At 43.2% G+C, this 25,781-nt stretch overlaps 1 protein-coding gene across 1 annotated transcript; it reads left to right on the top strand.

The window, feature by feature from the left end:
• The first annotated feature begins 1,723 nt into the window (after nucleotides 1-1,723).
• Nucleotides 1,724-23,747, top strand: nsd1b (nuclear receptor binding SET domain protein 1b). The gene is made up of 25 exons (XM_070917617.1): nucleotides 1,724-2,648; nucleotides 4,347-4,350; nucleotides 5,839-5,900; nucleotides 6,234-6,383; nucleotides 7,231-7,403; nucleotides 7,613-10,697; nucleotides 11,956-12,068; nucleotides 12,231-12,486; nucleotides 13,319-13,419; nucleotides 14,533-14,575; nucleotides 14,723-14,982; nucleotides 15,385-15,522; nucleotides 17,134-17,257; nucleotides 17,952-18,152; nucleotides 18,250-18,429; nucleotides 18,846-19,002; nucleotides 19,390-19,595; nucleotides 19,677-19,789; nucleotides 20,190-20,336; nucleotides 20,621-20,743; nucleotides 20,858-20,974; nucleotides 21,842-21,983; nucleotides 22,216-22,322; nucleotides 22,444-22,645; nucleotides 23,062-23,747. The coding sequence occupies exons 1-25, from the start codon at nucleotides 1,724-1,726 to the stop codon at nucleotides 23,745-23,747; spliced, it is 7,815 nt and encodes a 2,604-aa protein (XP_070773718.1).
• The last annotated feature ends 2,034 nt before the right edge of the window (nucleotides 23,748-25,781 follow it).

The following is a 25,781-nucleotide window of genomic DNA, read 5'->3' as shown; positions in this document are numbered from 1 at the left end:
CGGGGGGTGGTGTTGGTGGAGAAGATGCCAGTTGTTGGCACAAGTTTGGCATGTGACATGTCATTGGTGATGGCAGCCTGGTTTAGGTTAATAATTGATGCTTGTAATTAAGGAGAGGGGCGGGGCGATTTTTGGAGGTGTCGTGTGGTCGTCCGGTGCGTCTTTTGGAGGCTGTCAGCTCAGATTTTTTTTTTTTTTTTGCTTTTTGTTTTCCTTGATGGGAGATTTACGGCCCCTTCTGTGCTCCATGCTGTGGACCGGCTGGGGAGGGAGGCAGTGGTGACGACTGGCAGTGCGCACAGCAGAGAGAGACTGACTTTGAAGGGGGCAGGCAGAGTCTGCAGGCAGGAAACAGCCATTCAACAGAGCAGAAATCCACAGACGGCGAATTATAAAGTTGTAGTTATCACAAAGCAACAAGGGGGAGTGTCGCTGGAGGAGCACAACACGCCTGAATTTCTATTCCAGGGGCCGCTGGACCAGGCTTTAGCGCATGTAGAGAGGAGGAGGGAGGAGGGAGGTGGGAGGTGGAAGGGGGGGAGTGAGTGAGTACGTTTCACAGGATCCAGGCCTAGTAGTATTGCCGCTGGGACTCTCCTCATCCGCTTTCAAAAAATTGGAAATTGGCACATTTAAACGCCAAAATGAACAGGTTGAGGGTCATGTTTGCGGTGGCCGACACCGGAATGGTAAGATTCTCGCGACAGATCCCGTGTCATTTGGCGTTTTCTCCGTGATTTTGTTTGATGCACATATAGCCTGCATCTGTCGGAGGGAAGCCTGTGGAAGTGTGTGTGTGTCTGTGTGTGTGTGTGTGTGTCAGTGTGTGTGTACGTGAACTTGTTTTGTGTCGTCGTCTCATGTTATGTAGCGTTTGTGTTTCTGTCTCGTGCAATCATGGAGCCACTGCAAGCCACGAGCGACACACAGACCCACACACACACACATGCATTTGCACACACCTATACACGTGCACGCGCGCGCGCACGAACGGGTCCATTTTAATTCTAGTTGGTGGTCACAGCGCCGGTGTGTTAACGTCGGGTTGATTTTTAACATGACGCGCTGTTATGATCTCACTGGCTTCACCGTGTGTGCGTACTGCATGCATGTGTGTGAGTTTACAGGCTGCTGACCTTATCGCGCTTGATGTCATTTTCATCATATCGCGATAATTTCCCCTAAAAAGGCTTCACAGCGAGGTTGCGGTGTTTGCGCAGAATCTCTACCCCCCCCCCTCAATCCGAAAAAATGTCACGTTAGGTCGATCCGCTCATCGTCAGTGAGTCTGTTTACGTTTTATTTTCACATCATATGACGGCAGATTGTGTTGGTCTTATGTCTTTGATGTGTGAGCTGTTTGCCTTTCCTCTGTCACTTTTAAAGATGTGTCATCACCAGCTTTAGATAACTTTAGATGCGCTGCAGGGATATTTTGACAGAATGTAAGAAACGTACTAAGCATAAGAAACATGGCTAACGTGGAATTTCTTCTAAGAGAATTATTATAGGATTATAGAAAATATCTTAAATTAAACAAAATAAGAATTGACTTCCACAGGCAATTTGTGGAAGCCCTATATGCATATTATAATGAGCTTTGGAAAAATACGCAGGTTTAAAAAGTTGTTTGTTTTAAATTCCTAACGTTTATGATGTTTTTGGTGCCAAGATTGGACACTGATCATTTTCTGTTGATGTTTCAGGGAGGAACCATGCCAGCATGAGTGGGCCTTACGCAGGCCCTGGCAGGGAGACTCGTCAGTCCAGCTGCCCTTTGACCCCAGGACGTGACATCTCCGCCCACTCCTGCTCCTCCAGACACCATGACCACAGGATCGGCCGAAGCATGTCTGCCGCCGCCGCCTCCTCCTCCCTCAAGCATGCATCCGTCTACGGGTTTACACAAAGGGACCACCACTCATCCTCCTCCTCCTCCTCTTCTTCTTCTTCTCCCGCCTACAGCCCACTCAGGAGGCTTCAACATCTCACCACCATGGTGAGCCAGCCTGACCTGGTCCTGCCGGTGAGGGAGCCAGAGAGGAGCTGGGAGTGGGGCATGAACAAGGAGAGGGGGAAGGAGATGGACTGCTGGACTGATTGTACTAGCAGTGATTATTCCGGCAAACTGAATACAAGCAGGGAGGAGAGCTTTGGTAACTCTTCTGCTGGACAAAAACAACCCGTGGTCCAAGCTAGAAGTAGAGACGTGCCGGCGGCCAATCGGAGCGATCCTGTCGCCTCCGAGAAAAAGACAGAAGGTTGTTTCTCAGGCCCGCCTAGCCCGGCCTTCTCTCTTGATAGCAACAGCCCCTTTGCTAACGGCTTCCTTCACTTTGAATCCTCTTTGTTTGAGGATGACGACAATGATGAAGAGCGGGAGACCGTGTCACCTACAGGGGGCTTGCAGGATAAACATGACAGGGCAGGGAATGTCCGTCAGTCCACTTCTGGAGAGTTAAACTCGGACTCCAAGGATGCTGCTACCCTGTCGACGGCCAAGGTCGTCACCCGGTCCCAGTCCTCAGGTCAGCGCAGGAGATACTGGGACGGCTCGGATGACGAGTGGGAGAGCGACACCGAGCTGTTCCTGTTTGGGGATAGTCCCTCAAGGCATTCAATGGCAAGTTTTACCCTTATTACCCTAAGTAAACTTGTCACTAAAGAACAGCTTTAGCTTCTTTTTTTTTTAGCAAAATCTATATTAGATAGACATACAGCTTTGTTTCTGGTGTAGAGACACAACATTTCAATAACAATTTCAAAAGGAGGACTGACATTCACCTGACTAGAAAATATTTGTTGTGATGCTGGATTACATAACTTTTTCACACACAAACCCTGTGCACGACATGGAATAATACCTCGCTGCCTTTCACCTGTCACAACAGAATAGTGGTCATTGTAAATAATGGGTGGGCACAGACAAGACACGGCTCCACAACTGCAGCTCTGCTCGGAAAGATGTGAGGCAAACATACAGCATAAGGTGAAAGGGACGGGAAGTTAGTTATTGTGGATTTGCCGCTGATTTGGCTTTCTCATCTACATGGTCAGCAGTTGCAACTGCAGCAGTGGCTGCTTATGGAGGCAATTAAGGAACTGAAAAACACTTGGCGCTCGTTTGCCGCAATTTGCATCAAAAAATCGCTGTCCCTCTCCGAGTCATAACACGTCAAATCTGAACACGCAGACATGATCTAGATATTTTTTAGATTTAGTGTGACTTACACTTCCTGAGGACATCATTATCTCCAATGTCCATAAATCTGCTGAGAAATCATAGGAAAAAAGACGCTCCTTACAACTCCAGAACTTGTCTGAGAATCAACATGTTTTTAAGTTTTCTTCAGAATCAAAGTAATCCAGTGATAGTTGTCTGTACTTCTGTGGGTACGCTGCAAACAAGAACTGCTAATAGCTAATTCGGCATATTTTTGATGGTGCCAATTTGCCAAAAGGAAAACAAATATAGACTAAAGAAAGAGGGTAGTTGTAACCCACTACTAACTGACTCAATGGCAACATTATACTTCCAGTTTTCTCCTGAAGCACTACTGGAGCTGTATTTTCAAAGTGTAGGACATAATTACCCCTCAAATAGAAGTAAGACAGAATAATAATAGGACTGACAAAATCCCTAAATATTAACTTATTGTTTAATAATGTTTAATATTTATTTGACTGTATGAAGGCTCAATGTCCCATTGACGTGGCTCTTATATTTGTGGACCACTCACACTCTCCTCTATCCATTCATATACAGATTTTTACTGTATGTTGAAAACTTGTGGACATGCAGCCAAAAATCTACTCTAATACGGTGCTGACTCGCAAGTTGACATCAAATAGGTATTTTTCCTCTACAGGTACATGATAAATGGCAACTTAATGTGTATTCATTGTCACTGGTTCTGCTTTTGTTTATACTGTTCCCAACCTGCTATGGGGACACATTCTGTGAACAACATTTTGGCACTGCCCAGGAGGTGATATACTAAATCCAAAGAAAGAGGAGAGAGCAGCACATAACTCTGATGCAGTTGTGATAGTTTTACTTGTGTGAATCATTGTTTCAGCATGTTTCGCCTCCCGGATAACCACTTATCTGAATGACAGGATAGGACAGGTGATTCAAATCAAAGAGGCCCATAGAGAGGTCATTCAGAGCCATTTGTGGACATAGAAAAGCAAGGAAACAATTAGCAGATTCTGATGATATTTAACAGTGTGGATGGCTCGGCCTACACCTATTAAGTTACAAATTCACAATTTTTGTTTCCTATAATTTAAAGAATGTTTCTGATCAAAGAAAGTACGTGGAGAAAAAAACCCTGTGTTGAGAGGTTGGTAGGATGCTGCGCTGTAATCAGCTGGGCTGTACCCTGTATGTAAAAACGACAGGTTGTGGATTTACAGGTAGTTCCTGGAGATTTGTGAGGTTGCTAAGCAACCAGCGGAGACCCCAAGAAGTCAGACAGTTCCTGGACAAGAAATAGTTATAGCACGTAACTCCCCATAAAACCACGACTTCTTGGTTTTACATATCTTTTTTTAGTACAAATTAAACAAACAAGATATAACAGGTTAATTATTTACATCTGAAGTTCTGGTGGGCAGATTTGTTTGAATGAACACAGAGCCAGGCTAGTAGAGGTGTACATTATGAATCACTTTACTGATTTGAAAAGATTCTTAGTCACTGTCTTTGTAGTTTGTTCACTTTTTTCCCCCTAAGCTATGCGCTCGCATCACAGTTCAAATGCACCTCTGTTTGTACAACAGTACGTGAACATCAACTTTCGTGCAGACGCAATGTTCAGCGCTGATTCTGTGCTCGGTTCAGTAGTATGTTCAGTTTGTTGCCAGGTCAATCTGTCACGTTCAGCTCAGTACAAAACAAGGCCTATACAAGCACTGTTTATAAGGTTAATAGCCTACTATTTACAGCAGAGTTATTGCATTTTCTGTCAGTGATGTTGGAGATCCAGTACAGTCAGATTCGTTCATACATGTACTTAACGCCTCTACAGGCTAGCTGTTTCCCCCTGCTTCCTGTGCTAATGCTAAGCTAAGCTAATCGTCTCTTGGCTATAGCTTCATACTAATAAGAGAGTGGTATTGAAGTTCTCATCTGACTCTCGGCAGGAAAGCGAATAAGCTTATTTCCCCAATTGTTGAAGTATTCCTTTTTACAAATGCTCCAGCCATGGTTACATCAGAGCAGCAGCCGGTATCAGTGCTCTGGCCAGACCTGCTACATGCCGGCCATAACTCAGGCCTGCTCATGTACCCCAACAGCCCACTGAACCTGCAGCTGTGAGCAGTTACTCCCATTTACACAAAGGATATAGAAGCCAGTAGTGTTACCAGGGTGTGGTTTGTGTTGTGGTTTGAAACCTGTTGTGGTACAAGAGAAGATAAAAGCTAAAATTAGATGTCATAAAAATCCTCTAGAGAACATTGTTGGACAGAAACTGAAATAATGGGTCAAAGCCATAATGGACAGAACATAAAGGGTAGCTCACCCTCTTTTCATGCAGTTTTATTTGTGTAGAAGAACCTCACACCCACAAATATGATAAAATATTAAAAAGAGTTAATGTATTCGTCTTCCTCTTTTATGTTTTCTGTACTGTTCAGTCAAATTAAAAGTATAGATGAAAATCAAGCCAATAATGGAGCATACATGTTCATTTTCTCCTTTGGGAACAGTTTATAGTGAAGAGCGTATAAACACAAAGGTCATAGCTGAATAGCTTTCAACTGCATGTCTTGGCCTTCATTCAGCACTGAAGGCTGAACGTTTTATAAGTGTATTATATAGTGTATTATAAGCCACAACAGTTCAGGCAAAGACCCAGAGAAACGTAGACAAGTCAAGAAAGGTCAAAAAATTAAAAAAAAGTTATAGTGATTGGCACTATTAAAGTTACTTCTTCGCTTGTTGTTCATAAATGTAATATATATCATTTTAAATACACAGTCTTGGAGGATCAGCAGGTGTTTAAACCAGGCAGACATGTATGATCATCATTGGTGAATCGTCACATTATGGATTATGCAACATGCTGATGTTAATGTTTTTGAAAGTTGAGTAAATACACATCAAAATGTAAATAACAAAAGCAGCCAAAGACACCTGTAGCTGTGATACAGAACATATGGTGAGAATACAAAACCTGTCTCATTTTCATACGTCTCATTGCAGTTTTTTTCTTCATTGTCATGTTGTCAACAGCAGAACAGCCTCAAGAAAAAGTCTTTGCCGCCTGTGAAGTTTTTAGAGGGTGAAGTTATTTGGGCAAAGTTCAACCGAAGACCCTGGTGGCCCTGTGAGGTGATCATTGACCCCGTACAGGGAATCTATCACAGAGTGAAAGGTGGGCCTGAAACATTGCTGACTTACTGTGATTACCAATGTCTGTGATTATAAATGTATTATATATGGGTTGCTTTAAATTGTGTGATATGCGCTATGGATTTTCTTTGTCTTACATCCCCAGCTGGTAATAGCAGAGCTGTCTTGTATCATGAACAGTACATAAAAAAGCTGATAATAACATTGTTTGAAATAATGATAATTTAGGACGTAATATTGGACACACGCCACATTAGGCCAGGTTGCCAAGCTGAGTGAACCATCATGCTAGAAAAGTTTTCAAAACATTATTAAATGGGATAGTAATTTAGAATAAAAGTGTAAACATCATGTTCTCTCATCAAAAACTACTAAATACTTTCAACTAAAGGATGTCCTCCTCCATCACTATACATCCCTATTGAAAGCAGTCATGTCACTGTATTATGCTAGCATGCTAAAAAAGTGTTTGTTTGCCCACTAGATGTTTTTCCTTTGCAACTGTGGGTTTCTACAGTTAAAGTGTAGTCACAAACACTATTGACTTTCCCAGCAGGTTGAGGTAAATACCACAAACTGCTGGTATTGTGGGTTTCACTTTTGCAGTCTTTCTTTTACTTCCACTGTCTAATAAATCATGTATATATTTAAGGACAAATGCCCACTGCAGCCATTTCTTTAATTGATTTAGTTTAATTTGTGATACTAGTATGCACATTTGATTGTAGTTATATAGAAATAAAGCTTAAGTTTTCTTATATTTTAAAGCTCCCTTTGCTCAGTTGATGCACGCGTGTATTTCCTGTGCAGGATGACGTAGTTTTAATTTGCGTCTAATGAGATTGAGGCTGATGTTTTTGTTGTCTTAGAGCCCAATGACCGGCCCTGTCGGCTCTACCATGTCAGGACCTTTGGGGAGCCCGTGGAGCTAACCTGGGTGGAAGAAAAAGTAACTCATACTTTCCATGGAGGCTTTGAATTTGAACAGCTCCCCCTACTGCGCCGGAGGGGAAAGCAAAGGGAGCAGAACTACAAATACACTGTAATCACTATTTTATGAATGATTATTAACTTGCATGCACTGATAAAAAGTTGGCCTAAATCATCATCCTTGCATCGTGTTAGACAATAAAAGAAACTTTACTTGTTCAGGAATAACTGTAATAATTGGTGATTGTGAACTGAACAAATTCTTCTGTAAACTAATATGTGAGCAAAGGTTGAGCAGTGTTTGCCTTCATCTTTCTGCAGATTGCAAAGCGTTTTCAGGAGTCTTGGAAATCCAGTGTTTCAGAAGCTGAATCTGTTCTCCCAGAGAGACCCAAAATGGCTTCTTCAATTCCTTCGTCTATAGATGATGCCTTCCATGACAGTTCCAATCTGGAGAGAGTGAATAAGGCCCATCCAACGCTCCGTCCCTCTACTTCACCCACCCTTCCTGAGACATCGCACATGACCAATGGATCCATTTCATCCCCAGTAATTTCATCCCCAATAACGACTCCAGCAAAGCCAAGCACTTTAAGGAAATCTTCTGGCAAGAAGAAACCAAGTAAATCATCAAAGGATATGAGTAGTAAACACAAGACGTTGCGTAATAGCCCTGACCAATCAGATAGAGACAATGGAGAGTGCCCATATTCTGACCTTGACTCAGTCCCTAAGATTTTGTGTCCTAAAGCACTTGAACGTCAGCCTAAGCTAGTTCCGACTCAGCCATCAGTTACAGTTGTCAAAGAGGCGAAGAGGCAGCCAGAGATTCAGAGTGGTCTTTGGTTCAGTAAATCAGGCAAAGAGAGACGACCTAAAACAACCAGTCCGATGCCAGACCGCACTCTCTTTAGTAAAGTTCCCTGTAAGAAGAAGAACTCATCTGTAGTAAGTAAAAAGTCCTCCTCCTCCAATGGTGGACCCACTGACCAGTCAGGGTTGTCAAACAGGCATAAGACTCCGGTACCTGCTGAAACAAATCTGCCACCTGAACAATCAGAACATTTGAAGTGTAAAAGCACCCTGGTTGCTACTAGGCCTTTTGGTACAACTGGTAGTCCCGCTGACGAGTCGGGATTGTCAGACAAGCAGAAGTCCCTGGTCTCCGTTGAGACTGGTATGCTCTCTGACAAATGTGGATATTCAAAGGGTAGACAGACAGTCAGTCATACAACTGAAACTGTCACTGGCACGCCATCTGACAAATTAGGTAGCTCAGATGTTAAAAAGGCCTTAGAGCCCACCATGACAGTCAGTTTCAATGACCAATCCAGGTTTTCAGAGTGTGTAAAGAGTGTCAGACGAACTGAACATTCGGGTATGATTGCTAATAAAAAGGTGTATGTAATTGACAGGATTTCTGACCAAGCAGAAGAAAAAGAAAGTAACAAAACTCCAGCATCCAGTTTAAATGTTGACACTACTGACCCATTAGTAAGGCTAGGAAAGCAAACAAGTCTGGTCTCTAAGTGTAGGCAGCCCTTTGTCAAATTAATACGCAAGGACATAAAGGGTAAAAAGTTCCTAAACTCCAGTATAACAAGTCCGACTGACCAACCTGGATGTACAACGAATGAAAAAACACCAGATAGTAATGTGACTAAAATTTCCTCTAAACAATCAGATCGGGTGGATGGCAAGACAAGCGTCTCCATAGATCAGGCAGTTAGTTCAGAATCCATAAAGGTCTCAGTTAAGAAGTTAAAAGCAAGTGGTGGGACTGGTGTTCTTCGTCTCTCGTCAGAATCATCACAAATCGTTGCTTCCAATGTGGCAAGTGTGTCTGATGAGTTAGATAGCCCAGAAACAGAAAGGGTACCAGTTTTAAATGTAAGCCCAAACAATGTGACTTTCTCATCCTCGGACCAATCAGATCGGACAGAAGGAAAGAAGACTCCTGCCTCCAATGTAACAAGCATGTCCTCTGACCAGTTAGGCAGCTCAGATGAAAAAATTACGTCTGTCACTAGCACAGTTTTCAATACAACTTCTCCGCCTTCCCACCACCATGGTAATGGTGATGGTAATGTAGTATGTAGGAATGCTCATGTGCCTGAAGGCATACCTTCTGAGAAATCCAAGAAAACTGTCCACAAATCAAAGCAGGTTCCAGATAAAGTGAATAAACTCCTCCTACATGAGCAGCCTGCCCACCTCCCAGCCAGCAGTCGGCTGATGACCAGAGCCCTGCAGGCCATGCAGGAGGCGGAACAGAAAAAGCGTGAAAAAGCCAGAAAGGAGGCTGAGAAGAAAGAACTCTCGAATCCACACAGAAAAGCTGAGGACCTTGTGTTCCACTCTGCACGCAACTCCCGTTGGAGTCCTAAGGCCAAACTGGACTTTTGCACTAAAGTAAAATCTGTTAAATCTCGTTGTAATGACAATGGTGAGTATGATCAGGACAGTTTTTCTAGCAGTAGCACCCCCCCCTTGATGTCTGACTCAGTTGACTTTGAAGCTGATGTCAAGAGCGAAGATGAAGACCTCTCAATATCCTCAACTCCACCAATGGACTTCATACCCCTTACTTCTAGGGTAAAGGCAAAGAAGGAAGATCATTCCTCCGACTTATGCTCCTCATCCCCACCTTCCTCACCATTTTCTTTTATGAATGCCTTTAAAAACGTTGAGGAGGTATCCTTCCAGTCCCTGACGAATGAGGGCAATGGTAAACCCGTCTCTTTTAAACCAGACACAAACTACAAGTTCAGCACTTTTCTCATGATGCTGAAGGACTTGCATGACACTAGAGAGCGAGAGGGAACCCCCTTAGAACTGGAAATTGGGCCACCAAGTTCACATGTTAAGGAGGAACCCTTAGTGATGCCCGGGGAGGCTACACCTGCAGGCCAAGATCAACAAATTGAACATATTAATAACAATTCAAATTCAAGTCCAGAATCCAAAATCACACACAATAACAGCACTAGTCAGAGACCCAAGAGGCCCTATAACAGAAGAGGCAGCTCCACTGGAGTGAAAAAGAAAGCCAACCGCAAAGTGCCTTGTCGACCTACCAGGTCTGGACCTGGTTTCCCAGGACTGGAGTCCTTGCCAGCAATGGACTCTTCATCAGGAGTGGATTGCTCATCGAGAGTCCAGTCCCTGTTGGGCATACAGACCAGCAACTGGGAGAGGCAGGCAGGTGGTGGCGAAGGAGTGGCTGGGGAGGAGGAGGAGAGGTGGAGCAGAATAAATGAGAATCTACAGAACATGGTGCCTTTGGAGCAGAGGGGGTGCGACACTACACTGTGTCTGGAACAGCCGAATGGCCTTGTTGCAGACTGCACTGAGACTAACGCAAGCTTGATGCGAAACGCTGGAGTGGGAGACAAAGCTCCAACAGGTAAGGACAGTCTATATAGAGTCTTTGCGGAGATACGTGAGGCAAAGAAACTTTCACTGAGGTGAAAGGACCAGGTGCATGCTGGTGCTCTAAAAACAATCAAACGTTAGTTATTGTAGTTTGGCAAAAAAGGCACTGTCATAACTCAGTCAACCTTTAACACACAGACATGATACACATATATTTAGATTCAGTGTGATTTACACTTGCCGAGGATGTTATTTCTATGTAATAAATGTCCATAAATCCGCTTCTTATTCAATATCAAATCTTGCACGTCCATGGATACATTGCAAAAACAAGCTGCTGATAGATAATTCGACATACTTTAAATGGTGCCAATTTGCTAAAGTGTAAAAAAAATATTACGAGGGGGTTTGGGGCGGAGTTATCTTCATTTTGTCCGAAGGGGGGCCCACAGTGTCAGACTTTATAAACCCCTGCTGTGCAAATAACCACATCAAGGGCTTTGCCAAGCTTTTGTTCTTCTTGGTAATGGGCTTTACAAATGACACACAAATGGTGTATCTGCTAAGCTGTGTAAAATAATTTACCAATTATCCTGTGATTTCCATTCCAGAAATGTTTGCACACACTGTGCTGTGCTACCTAATACCTATTTCTTATAATATTAAATATTAAACAAATTTCACATTTGGCTTGCAAGGATGAACAAAGACCAAGTTGGCTCGAATTGTGGAGTATTTTCTCCAGTTCGGGGTGTATTCGGCACAAAGGAATAGCTACTGACAGGAAACAATCCCGGAACTCATAGTACAAGGGTTCTATATAGATAACCAGCAGGAAATGGTAATGAACATAAACTACTTAAACAGTAGTTAAGTTAAAGTAACTGAAATTGGACTTGATTGAAAATTACTTATCTGCTGTATATACCATGACCATGGGCAATACATTTTTCATAATGACTGGTAGTTGTCTTAAAATGGTCCAACAGGACGCCTCAAACTGTTTCATATGAGTTTAACATTCACTCTAAATCAGTGTGCGAGGTGTATTCAACAGCAGGTATCCAAAGCAACAGTTCTTTTTATGGTTGTTGAACGCTACTCTTTTTGCCTGTGGTAAGTAGCCGTGGTATAAGCGTGATAATACAGTTGACAAAGGGGCGTGTATATCAGAATAGTCAGTAAAACCTCTGTGGTGAGACATTTTCATTTTCTGTTACTCAATTTAACACACTTTGAACAACAGGAATTTAAAAAATCTAGTGTCTTTTCTTATATATATTTTTCAGCACATAAACGAATAAGAAAACCAAGCAAGAGGCTGATTGAATGGACTGAAGAGTATGATCAGATTTTCTCCACGAGGAAGAAAACCAAAAAGCCTCTCCAGTTGATTGGAAAGGTAAAAATCATGCAAAGTAAGATCTGTTGTAACTTTATAATTATATGTCATTATATATGCATAATAATATGGCATTAAAGCATTCAGTATTATTTTTGTAGCCACACATGAAACACAAGTATCACTGATTGACAATTAAATCACGTCATTTGTTTTTCTCAGGCCGCTCAGCCCATCACCTCCGTGTCCGAACCCCGGGCATCGGACAAGGACGCACATGACCACCCATCCTTGAACTTACTTCCTGAAATACAGACTCCACCGCCTGAGGAAATTGCTGCAACAGCGCCCTCAGAACTACAAATTCCTGGCACTGAAAACACATCTCCCCAAGATGCACCGGTGCTTTCCATCGACACACTAACCCCTCCCCCTGAAGCCGATCCTTCGCTGTCACAAGTCCTCGTCAAAGACAACGGTGAGGCAGTGTTTGTGTGTCTTTCTTTGCAACAAAGTCAGCCAAAGTAAAGTCGTCGTGGTAAATGTCAATACACTACATGGCCAAAAGAATGTGGACACCTGATTAAAGTATTTAAACACCCAAACGTTACACTCGCATGTGACCGTTATAAGTTCTCTAGCCCGCACTCTTCTGGGAAGGTTTTCAACAAGATTTTGTAAGCTGGCTGCAGGGATTTGCATCCATTCAACCACAAGAGCATTAATGAGATTGGCAACTGATGCTGGGCAATAAAGTCTGGCTTGTAGTCGGTGTGTCCAGTCCATCCCATAGGTGTTGGATGGGGTTGAGGTCAGGGCTCTGTGCAGGCCAGTCAAAATGTTCCACCACAAACTGGGAAAACCATTTTTTATGCACAGGGGCATTGTCATGAAAACATGAAACAGGAAAGGGCCTTCCCCGAAGTGTTGCCACAAAGTTGGAAGCAAACAGTCATTAAAAATATTGAATGCTGGAGCGTTAAGATCTCCCTTTATTGGAACTGAGGTTTAGGGTTATAAAGGGTTTGGTAGTTTAGTCCAGCGGGTCCCAACATAGGCCCAACATGAGATGATTAACAGGAGAGGAGAGAAGTTCTGCTGCACAAATTTGTTTTCATTATTTGGACTTTAATCTTTTGGTGTTTTTTTGAAATATTGGATAATTTTACCTCTTTGGGCCTCAAAATGAAACCATGAGAGACAACTCATAGATAACTTCCCCCAAGAAACTGTTGTTTTGTAAGCCAAAAAGACTGGGAACCACTTGTTAAATATACTTTGAGTCTTTTTATATGTGATTTGATTCACAGGAAACGCTCCGGTGCTGGGGAAGAAGCGGAAGAGGAAACCCACTCAGAAGATCCTGGAGTACTGTCTGGAGGCAGAGGCCTCGACCGGCCCCAAGAAGAAGGTACAATATGTACATTTATTCATCTGTAGTATATCTGGTACATCTGTGTGAGTGTGAGGAACCAGTTTATTAGGTATGCAGTCCAATACACCAGCTCTGCAATAAATAAATCTTTGTTTTGTTTTTATCAAGGCTGTGTGTTGTATTGGATTATGTTGAGAGTTGTTTATAATATTAAGAAAAAACAAAATATTGGCAAGATCTCAATACTTCTCTCATGCAGTCCAATGCAACAGCAACACTAACTGCAGCCTCCAAAATGACCACAGAGTTTAATCCCACACTGTCAACAATAACTAACATTTTAAGCTTTACAAAGACAGTATTTATTTATTATTATTATTTCACCCGCATGCTGTTAACAGCTTAACGTCGGCTGTTGGTGACTGCTGAATACGCTTTAAAGTGTCGTATTTAATTGTCTGTAAGCTGTGCTATATGTTAAGAATACATAAATCACAAATCAGTGATTTATACTTTGAATTCTTTGGTATGAAAATGAAGCTGAAAGTGCAGCTGAAAGTCTTTAAGCTGGCTGCCCTTCATAATTCATGTTAATATGAACTTTGAGCGATTAGCAGACGTCACGATATGGACGTCACGATATTAAACCAAAAGTTAAGCAGTGACGGTTCTTCTAAGGTTGATGAAGATGTATATACTGTATGTCAGACGTCATTCTGCCTGTAAACAAGTTCCAAACAATGTGAATATATGAGAACTGATTAGATTTGTTTCATACATTAGACTGCAGGTAAAGATGATTTACTTAGACACTGGACAATTATTGAGATAATTATTAAAGTATTGCTAAGTGAGTGATGGCAGCCTTACACGAGCAGAGAGGAGGACGAGGGCGACAGAAACGGGCAGATATCACACAAAACATGAGCTAGTCAGTAATTGTTCAATTTATTTTTTATTTTTTGGTGTGTTTTATTATCAGAATCAGAAATACTTTATTGATCCCCGGAGGGAAATTACATTTTATTACATATATTACGTAATAGTTTTATTTTGTAGTTGAGATATTATCACCTTTTTTTTTCTTTTTTCTTTTTTTTACTTAAATGAACAAAAACAATAAAAACATTGATGTTTCTCTTGTCACAGTTCAAAACACTGAAGAACAATTCAAGTCCTGCTCCTGAATCAGGTCAGTGAATCAACAGTGTGTATTATACTTCATATATGTGTGAAGAAGAATTTCCCTTGTTTGCAGAATTGTGGGAAATTAAAGCAAACTGAAGGCGTGTGCCCCGACTTTTGTGATGACTCTTGTAAACCTCTTTCTTACACCCAGATTCTGGGCCACCATCTTCGAAATCAAAGAGTAAGCAGCTCACAGCATCCAGCGCCACACCGACAACCACAGAGATCTCCGCCTGTACTCCCACGCCCTCAGTTCAGACAGATCCCCCTCCCAGCACTCCTCCACCCTCCTCCCCAACGCCGGCTCCGCCCGAACCCGCCCATGTGGAGACGGCACCAGCGGATGTCGAGGCTCCTCAAACAGAGGACAACAAGGCTCAAGAGGTCAGAAAGGAAGCAGCAGAGTCAGAGGTCAGCCATCTTTGCTTTTGTCACAGTTTGTTCTTCTGTTGCTTTTCTAAATTTGATATCAGGACCCATATTTATCAGCCGTCTCAGAGGAGGAAAACACTCTTTAACTGACGCATATTTGGCCCTGTTTTGAAATGCAATAGAGAGCACGTATCATATCTATTGATGTTCTGTTATCGCGCGTGTTTTAACGTGATGTTTTAATTCTGCGAACTAAATAAAGATCATCATAATTTCACGTCACGCTCTCTCCTGGGGATGTAAGAGTAGGACGTTTCTTAAATAACTCTCTCCTCTGAGGTTGGAGTGTTTTTAGTTCGAGGTTAAGTTTCAGTGATTCTGAGACGCTCGATGAATACGGGCTCTGATTTCTTTCTATGTGATTTTCCTTTGTCTCTGAAGGGTGACCCGTCCAGCTTGGATCACAGCTTCTCCTCCATGAAGGACGACTTGTCGCTGTGTGATGACCCACTTTTACCCTCGAGGAAGATCATTGGGGACCGAGGAGGCCCTGCCTCCATGAAGGAGAACATATGCCAGGTGAGCTTCCCCCAAAGGCCCAATTTACTGATTGTCAAGACCCAAGAACAGCCACAGAGACAGATTGCTGAATATACAGTTTGTGATGGAAAAAGACATGGAGCTTGATTTGACTTCAGGGTGGGCCAAGGCCAACAAAACAAATCTAACCTGAGGAAATCAAAGAAACAGTAACTAACCTCCGTGACTAAAATAAACAGGAGAAAACAAGGTTAACACAAGCAGGGCAGCTCACTCCTAAAACCTCCAGGAGAACAAAAGCCATCGTGGTGAAGGCTACATGGGATCCCAGTGAGGATACCGACTGGGAGAGGAGGGAGATGAGTGTTGCCCTCTGCCTTGCAGCGACGCCATCGTGGCTGTTTGTATAGTGAGCCGTCATCAGTCATCACACCTGACGCACCTTATGCATACTTTCACCTCTGCAGCGAAATACAGTCGCAACACTGATGTCTTTATAGCTGCATTGTCAACACCGTCAGAAGCTTCCTGAGAAAAGTTCTCACTTTCATCTTAGTCTGACTTTTTATTCTAGCGGTGATGGAGTTTATCTTTAGGAGACTGAACTGCTTGTGACTGGGTTTGTTATAATAATTCAGTTCTCATGAGAAACAGCCTATATGTTTGTTTGTACAGCTGCAGTGTGTAATTAATATATAGTTCTTTTCTGACATTGCTGTGTATTGTATTTCTGTGCTGTAACAAGATTTATTTTTTATTTAAACAAGAAGGTTTTCACATTATAACCAGATATTTTTCATCTTATAATTTTTGTCATTATCGCTACACACCAAGTGATTCCGCCTTAACAACAACTTTTCTTGTTATAACAATATATCATTTTATCTTGTTATGTAACTTTCTCGTTACTTCACAAAATGATTGCATCTCCTATAACATTAAAAAGTTGGTTTGTTGTTATAACAATAAAAATCCTGAAGACAGATTGTCGCCCAGAGCGATAAAATAATGATTGATGTCAACGTGTGGGAGGGTGTTTTTACGTATCGTGTCAGGGGTAATTATGGGTAATTATTGTGTGTGAATTTGGTGTCAGAGTAGATCAGTGATGAGTACTGGTCCCTGCAGTGTTGGCTACTGGACCAACCTCCCTCTGCCCCGCCACCCCTGCGTGGGGTGGAGACCCAAGTCTGGTTGTCTGTATGCGTCAGCCCTGTGACAGACACATGATCACTGTCAGGTTTTCTAACCAGAGTAGGCGGTGTAGTTTCTTGTTATGACAACGTGCCACACTGTGGGAATATTTGTTAGATATAAATTAAAACTTTGCTTCCTGCCGTTGTAGCTGCATGTCTGAACGTACATGTCTGCATGTACAGTTTGCAGTTTACAGTATATACCTATAAATCTGACACTTCTAACTCAACTAAACCCACCGAAATATATCATATACATCTGAATATCTAATAGATAAAGCCTCTGATAAATAACATCAGTCATTTTGTGGATGTTTTGGCATATTGTACATATTGTGATAGTTTGCAGATCGCTGCGACAATATCTCTCTGCTTTAACCATCAGACTGCGGAGGAAATGGAAACCCTATCTCATCATGTCTTTTTAAAGCAGGCTGTGTTGTTTTTGTCCCAGGTGTGTGAGAAGACGGGGGAGCTGCTGCTCTGTGAGGGTCAGTGCTGTGGAGCTTTCCACCTGCCCTGCATCTCTCTGGCCCAGGCCCCTAAAGGGAAGTTCATCTGTCCGGAGTGCAAATCAGGTACGTCTGTGTGAAAGTGTAAAAAATAATCCAACTGAATTAAATACATTGATACATTAAGCGTATTAATGCCAAGTGTTAATGCTACAAAGTAGTTTCACTCCAGAAAGTCTAATAGACACTTTTTACTCACTTTCTTTACGCTCCTTTATCAGGTCAAATTCATACAAACTCACACAATCGGTCCAATATGTAAGTACACGTAACCCGGGGGAAAGCCCACCAATCAGAGCGAGGCGGCATCCATCTAATTGTAAACAAAACCCCCCACAAACAACAATAGTGCAATACATTAAGTTTACCTGATGAAGGTCTGAGGACTGAATCGACAGTGTGCAGGATTATTTTTGTATTCTTTCCGTTTTATATTTGTCTAACGATGAACTATGAACTCAGCTCAACACGTATACTGAACCTGTCTGATAAAACACACTGTCACTGTACACACATCATTATTCTTATTTACGCGTACTACTGTAGGTTTCTACATACAATTTTGTATGTATTTATATTTGATTGTTTGCTGGTGTTTAGCTTATTTATTATTATTGTTTGTATTATTTATGGAGGTTTTGGGGTTGGTGGGTCAGGTTTGGGGGCTAATGGGTGTTCAAATGTTTAAATTATTGTATTTCTGTTAACATGCACCATTAAAGGTATAAAAGGCGATGATTTATACTTTTTTTCCACCCAGGCGTCCACACCTGCTTTGTGTGTAAAAAGCGCAGTGAGGATGTGCGGCGCTGTATGATTCCCGTGTGTGGGAAGTTTTACCACGGCGAGTGCATCGCCACCTTCGCGCCGACCGCACCTGTGAACCGAGGCTTCCGCTGCTCGATCCACGTCTGCCTCACCTGCTTCATCACCAATCCCAACAGCTCGTCCATCTCTAAAGGTAAACCACAGGACACTCAGGTGTGATCACCTGTGTTGTTTTGTGCATCTTCCACGCTCTGATGTGCATTTGTTCTCTTGTTTTTGTTTGTCTGCAGGTCGTCTGGTACGCTGTGTGCGCTGCCCGGTGGCCTATCACGCCACAGACCTCTGCATGGCGGCAGGCTGCGTTGTCCTCTCCAACAACAGCATCATCTGTCCCAACCACTTCACCCCCCGCCGCGGTGTCAAGAACCACGAACACGTCAACGTCAGCTGGTGCTTTGTCTGCACCGAAGGTACAACTTAAGGAACATGTGGAGTAACGTCAGCACGACCTGATTCATTGAGGCCCAGGCTGAACTGAACAGCTAATAAACTTTCAGCTTCTCCAAAGCCACAAGTTTAAAAGGAAAAGTTTTGGGAAATATAATTATTCACTTTCTTACAGAGTGTTAGATGAGAGGTTTGATGGCACTCTCATGTCTGTGTGGCAAATTTGAAGCTACCGCCAGCAGCCCGACTGAAGCAAACAGTAAATGTACTGTAAAACCAAAACAAGAGAGTAAAATGCTTCGTGCAGATATTACAGAAAACAGTGGTAAACTTAATGTAGCTCTCACCAAACAGTAGCTAGCCAATCTTCACATGCACATGTTAAAAATCGGCGAAGTCAAACAGTTAAAGCAGTGCTGTTCCTCCTCCTGTGCTCTAGGGGGCAGTCTGCTGTGCTGTGAGTCCTGTCCTGCTGCATTTCACCGTGAGTGTCTGAACATGGAGATGCCTAAAGGCAGCTGGTACTGCAACGACTGCAAGGCTGGGAAGAAACCTCGCTACAAGGACATCCTCTGGGTGAAGGTTGGGCGGTACAGGTCAGTGGCGAGCTGGAGACACACCCACCATGACGGTGACGTTTGTGGTCATACTTTGTGTTTTGTGCTAATTGGCTGATGTTAGCATGCTAAACTAAGATGGTTAACATGGTAAACATACGTATCATCAGCATGTTAGCATTTAGCACAGAACGCCGCTGTGGCTAAGTACAGCGTCACAGAGCTGCTAGCATGGCAGAGTAGAGTCTTAGTCTTGTTCATGTTGAAGACATATTTGTTTCTTCCGTCTTATCTTTACCTCATCATACCAAAAATCTTTCTCGTTACTCAATTTCAAGGCATTACTTTTATATCGTAGCTTTCTGGGCTACGGGTGGATCGTGTGGGTTAAACCGTTCTTTTCCTTTTGTGTTTTATCGTTTAAAGGTGGTGGCCAGCAGAGGTCAGCCATCCCAAAACAATCCCAGAGAACATCCAGCGGATGAGGCACGATGTCGGGGAGTTTCCCGTTCACTTCTTTGGCTCCAACGACTACCTGTGGACCTACCAGGCCCGGGTCTTCCCTTATATGGACGTGGACGCCAACAGCAAAGAAAAGATGGGAAAAGGCGTTGACGCCACCTACAAGAAAGGTATCCAGTGTGTTCTTCAACACATCCTGAGAGTGAAAGTCCTCTTTTTTTCTTTTTTTGACTGTTGATCTCCCTCTTCAGCTTTGGAGGAGGCGGCTGTGCGATTTCGTGAGCTGCAGGCAGAGAAGGAGCTTCGGCAGCTTCAAGAGGACAGGAAGAACGACAGGAAGCCTCCTCCATACAAACATATTAAGGTCCGGCAGAAGACTCGTGGTCTTACTTCAAGTCTTTTAGTCCAAAATTCTTCATCCTCCAGGTTTCTTCAAAAGTGAAGCAGTGGTCTCTGTTTTATTTGCAAAATTTGATCTTTAATTATAGCGTCCCATTTAGCTTTAAGGATACACAGCTGGGTTTTACCCAATAAACCCAGTTTGCTGCATTTAAATCGGTAAGCCTCCGACATTATGAGGCTGCAGTCCTCTCATTTATTTATTGAACCTGATACATTTGTCCCTTTTAACGTAACATCAAAACCAAGTTATGAAACGTGATGCTAAACAATACTAAACTCTTAAGATCACTTGATGTATTGACTTGAATGGATTTAAAGAGGATTGTTGTATTTGTGACACATCATCTTTCTGACCCATTCAGGTTAATCGACCAATAGGAAAGGTTCAGATCTTTACAGCCGACCTATCGGAGATCCCGCGCTGTAACTGTAAGGCGACCGACGAGAGCCCCTGTGGGATGGACTCTGAGTGCATCAACCGCATGCTGCTGTACGAATGCCACCCGCAGGTACAGAAATCCCTCCATCTCACTCACAAACTGTTTTTATTAGAGACATTTTATAGATTCATAGGTGTGTTTTTATTACCTACAACTCAAAACTTTAGCTAAATGTAGGAGCTGCGTGGAGAATTTCCTCCTTCTCAACCCCAGGTTCCCCTTAAATCGCTTCCTTTGCTCTTGTAAAACCGAGAGAGAGCACAGTGTGTACAGCCATGTGTAAAGTATCCCTGTTGTGATATCTGACTGATATATTTCCTACATTGTAAAAAAAAAAAAAAAAAAACTTGCAGGTTTGCCCGGCGGGTGAACGGTGCCTCAACCAGGCGTTCACCAAGCGTCAGTACAGCCAGGTGGAGATCTTCAGGACGCTGTCTCGAGGCTGGGGGCTCCGCTGCGTCCACGACATCAAGAAGGTAACTACTGACTGCTGCTACTGGTACTAGTACTTCAACTGTGCTTCATGAACCACTGCAGGTTGCTGTTCAGTTGGACTGGATCAGACTGAATAATGAATGTTCTTCTCTCAGGGTCAGTTTGTGAGTGAGTACGTCGGGGAGGTGATTGACGAGGAGGAGTGCAGGTCCAGGATCAGACACGCCCAGGAGAACGACATCTGTAACTTCTACATGCTGACTCTGGACAAGGTACAGCTCGGAGATTATTTCTTTCAATCTAGAAAACAAAAAAGCGGATCTGAATTTTGTGTTTTGAGGGCGTCAAACATGGAAGCTGACTGTGCTTTCCTGTTTTCATCTTGTGAAGGGGGTAATGGATCAGAAGTGGACCTGTGGAAGTCCTACCTGAACCCAACATGCATAAATAGGTTTTATAAAACCAGAGCACAATCAGACCCGACCCAAACAAACCTGAGACCCCTGGCCGTAAAAACAATACCCTACCTGATTAGAGTGAATATAATTTGGACTTCACTCAGGTCCTGATTTGAACGCATCCACTGGTTGGAGAGTGTTTCATTAAAATTGTTTATTTAACTTGGGGGTTGAGATGCCAACCATGAATCACAAGGCCCCCAGTTTGAGTCCAGTCGGGACCTTTGTTACATCTCTTTCCATTCATTTGTTGTCTCCCTACTGTTTGTGAATAAAGGCACAAAAATGACCCCAAAAATAATTAATGAATTTAAATTTTTAAGCATTATTCCATAGTGGTGGCACACTTTGTCCAGTTTGTCAGCTTATTGACTTTTCTCCAGAAACAGAAACAGCTCTGAGGCGTCTGCGCTCCACCAAAATACCAACAACTTTCTTTGCGCTGCCTCATTTGAATGAAACTCCCACCTGTGCACCTCACATGCTGCATCATGCACAGACAGACAGGCCTCTAGTCGTAGCAGCTCCATGAAAATAGAGCTCTTATAATGTTGAAAATGTGTAGCACAAGTCTGGAGATTATCAGACTCACCTGACCACCAAGAAGATGAAGCTTGTTTCAGACAAGTCGAGCTGTCTGTTAAAATTTCTGATTGGATTTTGTGTGTGTGTGTTTGTTAGGATCGAATCATCGATGCCGGGCCGAAGGGGAACGAGGCTCGCTTCATGAACCACTGCTGTCAGCCGAACTGTGAGACGCAGAAGTGGACGGTGAGCGGAGACACCCGGGTGGGACTGTTCGCTCTCGTCGACGTCGCTGCAGGTACGCTGCTTCTCTCAGAGCTGAAAATATAAACAACCGGATTGTTAAACCATCAACCATCAGCTTTAGGAATCAGATTTTTAACATCCAGTTTTTCAGTCAGACAAAAGATGTAAATGATGGGATTCTTCATGTGGAGATATTTGACACTTTTATAAATATTGGAAAAAAACTTTTTTGATTTTGGTCAAAGTTGCAGCCCCCTTTCAGTTGTTTGTGTGTATGTGTTCAGGCACAGAGCTTACCTTCAACTACAACCTGGAGTGTTTGGGGAACGGGAAGACGGTCTGTAAATGTGGTGCACCAAACTGCAGCGGCTTCCTGGGCGTCAGGCCAAAGGTGAGGGGAGGGACACAAATGAAATACTGCTCGGTTTGATATATATAGATATATAAGTGCTGAATTCTGTCGATGATTTCTTTGGGAGATCCAAACATTAAGTCTCTCCTCTCCAAACCAGAACAACCCTCCACCTGAAGACAAAGGCCGTAAGCTGAAGAGGAGGGGCCACGGCAAGAGGAAGAACAAGGTGGTGGTGACCAAAGAACGGGAGGACGAGTGTTTCAGCTGCGGAGACGGAGGACAGATGGTTTCCTGTAAGAGACCTGGCTGTCCCAAAGTTTACCACGCCGACTGCCTCAACCTCACCAAGAGACCCGCAGGTCAGCGGTTCTGCATGGACACAATAAACACAACTTTTATTTTGGTAAAATCTGTGGTGTTGGACACTTGCAGTCATCTCTTAAGGTGTCAGGGAGTTTTCCTTGAATAAACAGTAATTTCAGTAGTACATGCTATGGTTTCGCCAACTTGGGATGTTGAGCAGTCAGAGAGAGATGGGAAAAACACCTGCACCTTATTTTGTAAAATGTAAACACTTGAGAGGTACAGTACTTGAGTAAATATACATATTTTACATACATGACTGATGGTATTTCAGAAATGAGGACTGTCCATATTTAAAGTGTTTTGATAATCTGATATTTAAGTCTATTTTCAAACATGAAAACAAAAAGTCTAAATCTGAAGTCACAGTTGCTTTTGTACTTTCTTTGACGTTCTTGTATTTTCATCGTAGGTCGTTGGGAATGTCCGTGGCACCAGTGCGACATATGTGGTAAGGACGCGGCATCCTTCTGCGAGATGTGCCCCAGTTCTTACTGCAACCAGCACCGCGACGGCCTGCTCTTCATCTCCAAGCTGGACGGCAAGCTGTGCTGCAGTGAACACGACCCCTGTGGGCCTGAACCGCTGGAACCGGGGGAGATCCGGGAGTACACGCCAGAACCCAGAGCCATGACCTCGGGGCTGGGCATGGCCGTCATCCCGCCTGCTTCTAACACTACCACCGGTCAGAACCCAACTGGCAGGAGGCTCCAGGAGATCGGCGCCGGTGCGTCCGAGTCACTTCCTGCTTTTTCCATCCCGGTACCCATCACTATTCCTGCCGCCTCACCTCCCCGTAGCAGCTCTGATGCTCCCAGCAGCCCTCACGTGTTTGACCTCCCACACTACTCGCCCATCTCCTCGTATGAGGAGGAGAGGGATGTCTTAGAGGAGGAGGAGGAGGAGGAGGAGGAGGAAGAGGAGGAAGAAGAAGAGGAGTTGGCGGAAGTGGAGGAGGAGTCAGGGGAAGAGGGTGAGGTAGGGAGGCAGAAATCAGACTCTCACGAAGAGGATGGAGAGATGGAGGAGGTGGGGCTAGAATACGTGGAGGAGGAGGACGACGATGATGATGAGGAGGAGGAGGAAGAGGAGGAGTGATGTGAATTATTATTTACAGTGGCACAGTCGGGCAACAAGCCCTCACTGTCACTACAGTACACTACACAAGTAGCCCAGTCTGTCACTGTTTGTATCCAGAGAGCAGGTGGCTGTACGGAGGATCTTTTAGGACAAAACTAAATCAACACATAAATAAATTGTGAAGGTCGTAAATATATAAATTAACAGCATAAATACTGTATAGACTCTCATATACGTAGACAGATATTATTTATTTAGTATTTTATTTAGTTTTGTCCTAGTAATTTTTCCCCGGACCTCGGTACACACTTGCTGTAGAAAACGGTTCTCGACACAGTGACTTTGCACACACTGGCGCTGACTGCACCTTCATATGGCAGATCTAGACAAAGAAAATCATCTCGAACTGCTGCATAGAACTTCAGATTTCTAAACATATTTCACTCCAATATACTTGTTTTTCCTCACATCAGTTTCACCTGCTGGTTTTGTTTTGGTGTTTCTTTCGGTAGTATTTCAGGTGTCATGCGTGTCAACAAGCTGACCTGCAAGAGCTTCATGTAAGTTGGAGACGGTTTCTGTATCTGCGGCATCACAGAGTCACTGTGTTGGTGTTTTCATGCTAGAAAAGACTTCAGCCGCAAATGACTTCGACTTCGGACAAACGGTGGCCACCTCACTGCAACATGAATTTGTCAGTAAATAATCCAATTTCAGTTCTCTGTCCCGATCACAACATGAACATCTGTCAAATGAGACACAAGCAGCCCCCACTGGACTGACAGTTGTCCTCGTGATCAGTGGACTTTGGTTACGTTCTTGGAAAGTCAGTTCAATGGTGTGTAATTAGGATTTCACTGGACACACGAGTCGTTGCTTCCATTTACTCTCCAGTTCCAGTTCTTCTTCACGTGTCATTAGATCATTAGATCGTTAGACGGTGCTTCAACTGTTTGAGTGCTTCGAGATCGGACCATCTACGAAAATGTGGTGAAAGTGAAAATGAAAGTGGTTTCCCTGGTAACCCTAATTTGACCATTTCATGCCAAAAAAAAAAAAGGATATCAGACGTAGAATAGTCTTTAAGTCAGGGCGGGAAAGAGCCACAGAGAAAGTGTTTATACCATCATGGGACACTAAAGCTGTCTTATCTAGCAGCTCCATAAGGAGGCCGGTTGGACTGCAGGTTTCACAGACATCATGTAACACTGGGCAACACAAAACGAAAAGTCCGTCTTGCCGTCGTGGTCGCCGATGGTCTGAATGCAGAGATTGCACTAAGTTTGCTCCGGTGTGTGTGCTGTGCTCTGTAGTCATTATTTATATACTGTTCTGTGACGCACAAATGATGACGAGGGAGAGTCGGTGGGGGGGGGGACTCTTAGTTCCCTCCTCATCTCGAAACAAAAGTCTTCGATTGGACGCTTGAAAACGACGGACTCCTGCGATGATGCTTGCACTTCAGTGTGTGTTCTTGCCACATGTGTTTCGCTCTGTCTTCAAGCTCGATATTGTCTGTGTGTTATCTGCCAATGCCTTAGAGTGTATTTCTTTGGAGATATTTTTAAGGAATGGTTTGGCGCCTGTGAGATCCAAGTGTCCCTACTAATGCCTTTTTACAGTTGCCCAACAAGCAATGTTTCATTCCAGTGTAATTATGACCCGTTAGATCTCAACCATTGACCTGTCAGAACAACTGCTATATAAATATATAAGAAAAAGAAGTTATGAAATAAGATTTGTGCTGGCCTCATTCTTTTTTTTTTTTTTTTGCTACATGGAAAAAGTAGATCCATAAGTTGCTAAAAATTAAATCCACCATGTATGTAATTTTTTTTGATTAGAGCATCTTTAAATTAAAAATTCATAATACTAAGAGTAGTAATTGACCTTTATTTAAAGATATATTTTCCCTTTTATAACGGTGGTCTATGGGGGCTTCAATACCTCTCTTAATTACATCCGTGATGTAGCTAGTAATCCCGCCTACTAAGCTCTGATTGGTCAATTGTTTCTCTAACCTGTGTCAGTGAGCACAATACCAGACCTAAA

The sequence above is a fragment of the Enoplosus armatus genome, chromosome 13, assembly GCF_043641665.1.
Source record: "Enoplosus armatus isolate fEnoArm2 chromosome 13, fEnoArm2.hap1, whole genome shotgun sequence".
Lineage (NCBI taxonomy): Eukaryota > Metazoa > Chordata > Actinopteri > Centrarchiformes > Enoplosidae > Enoplosus > Enoplosus armatus.
Note: the sequence above shows the minus strand (reverse complement) of the source record. Positions and strands in the feature narration are given on the sequence as shown.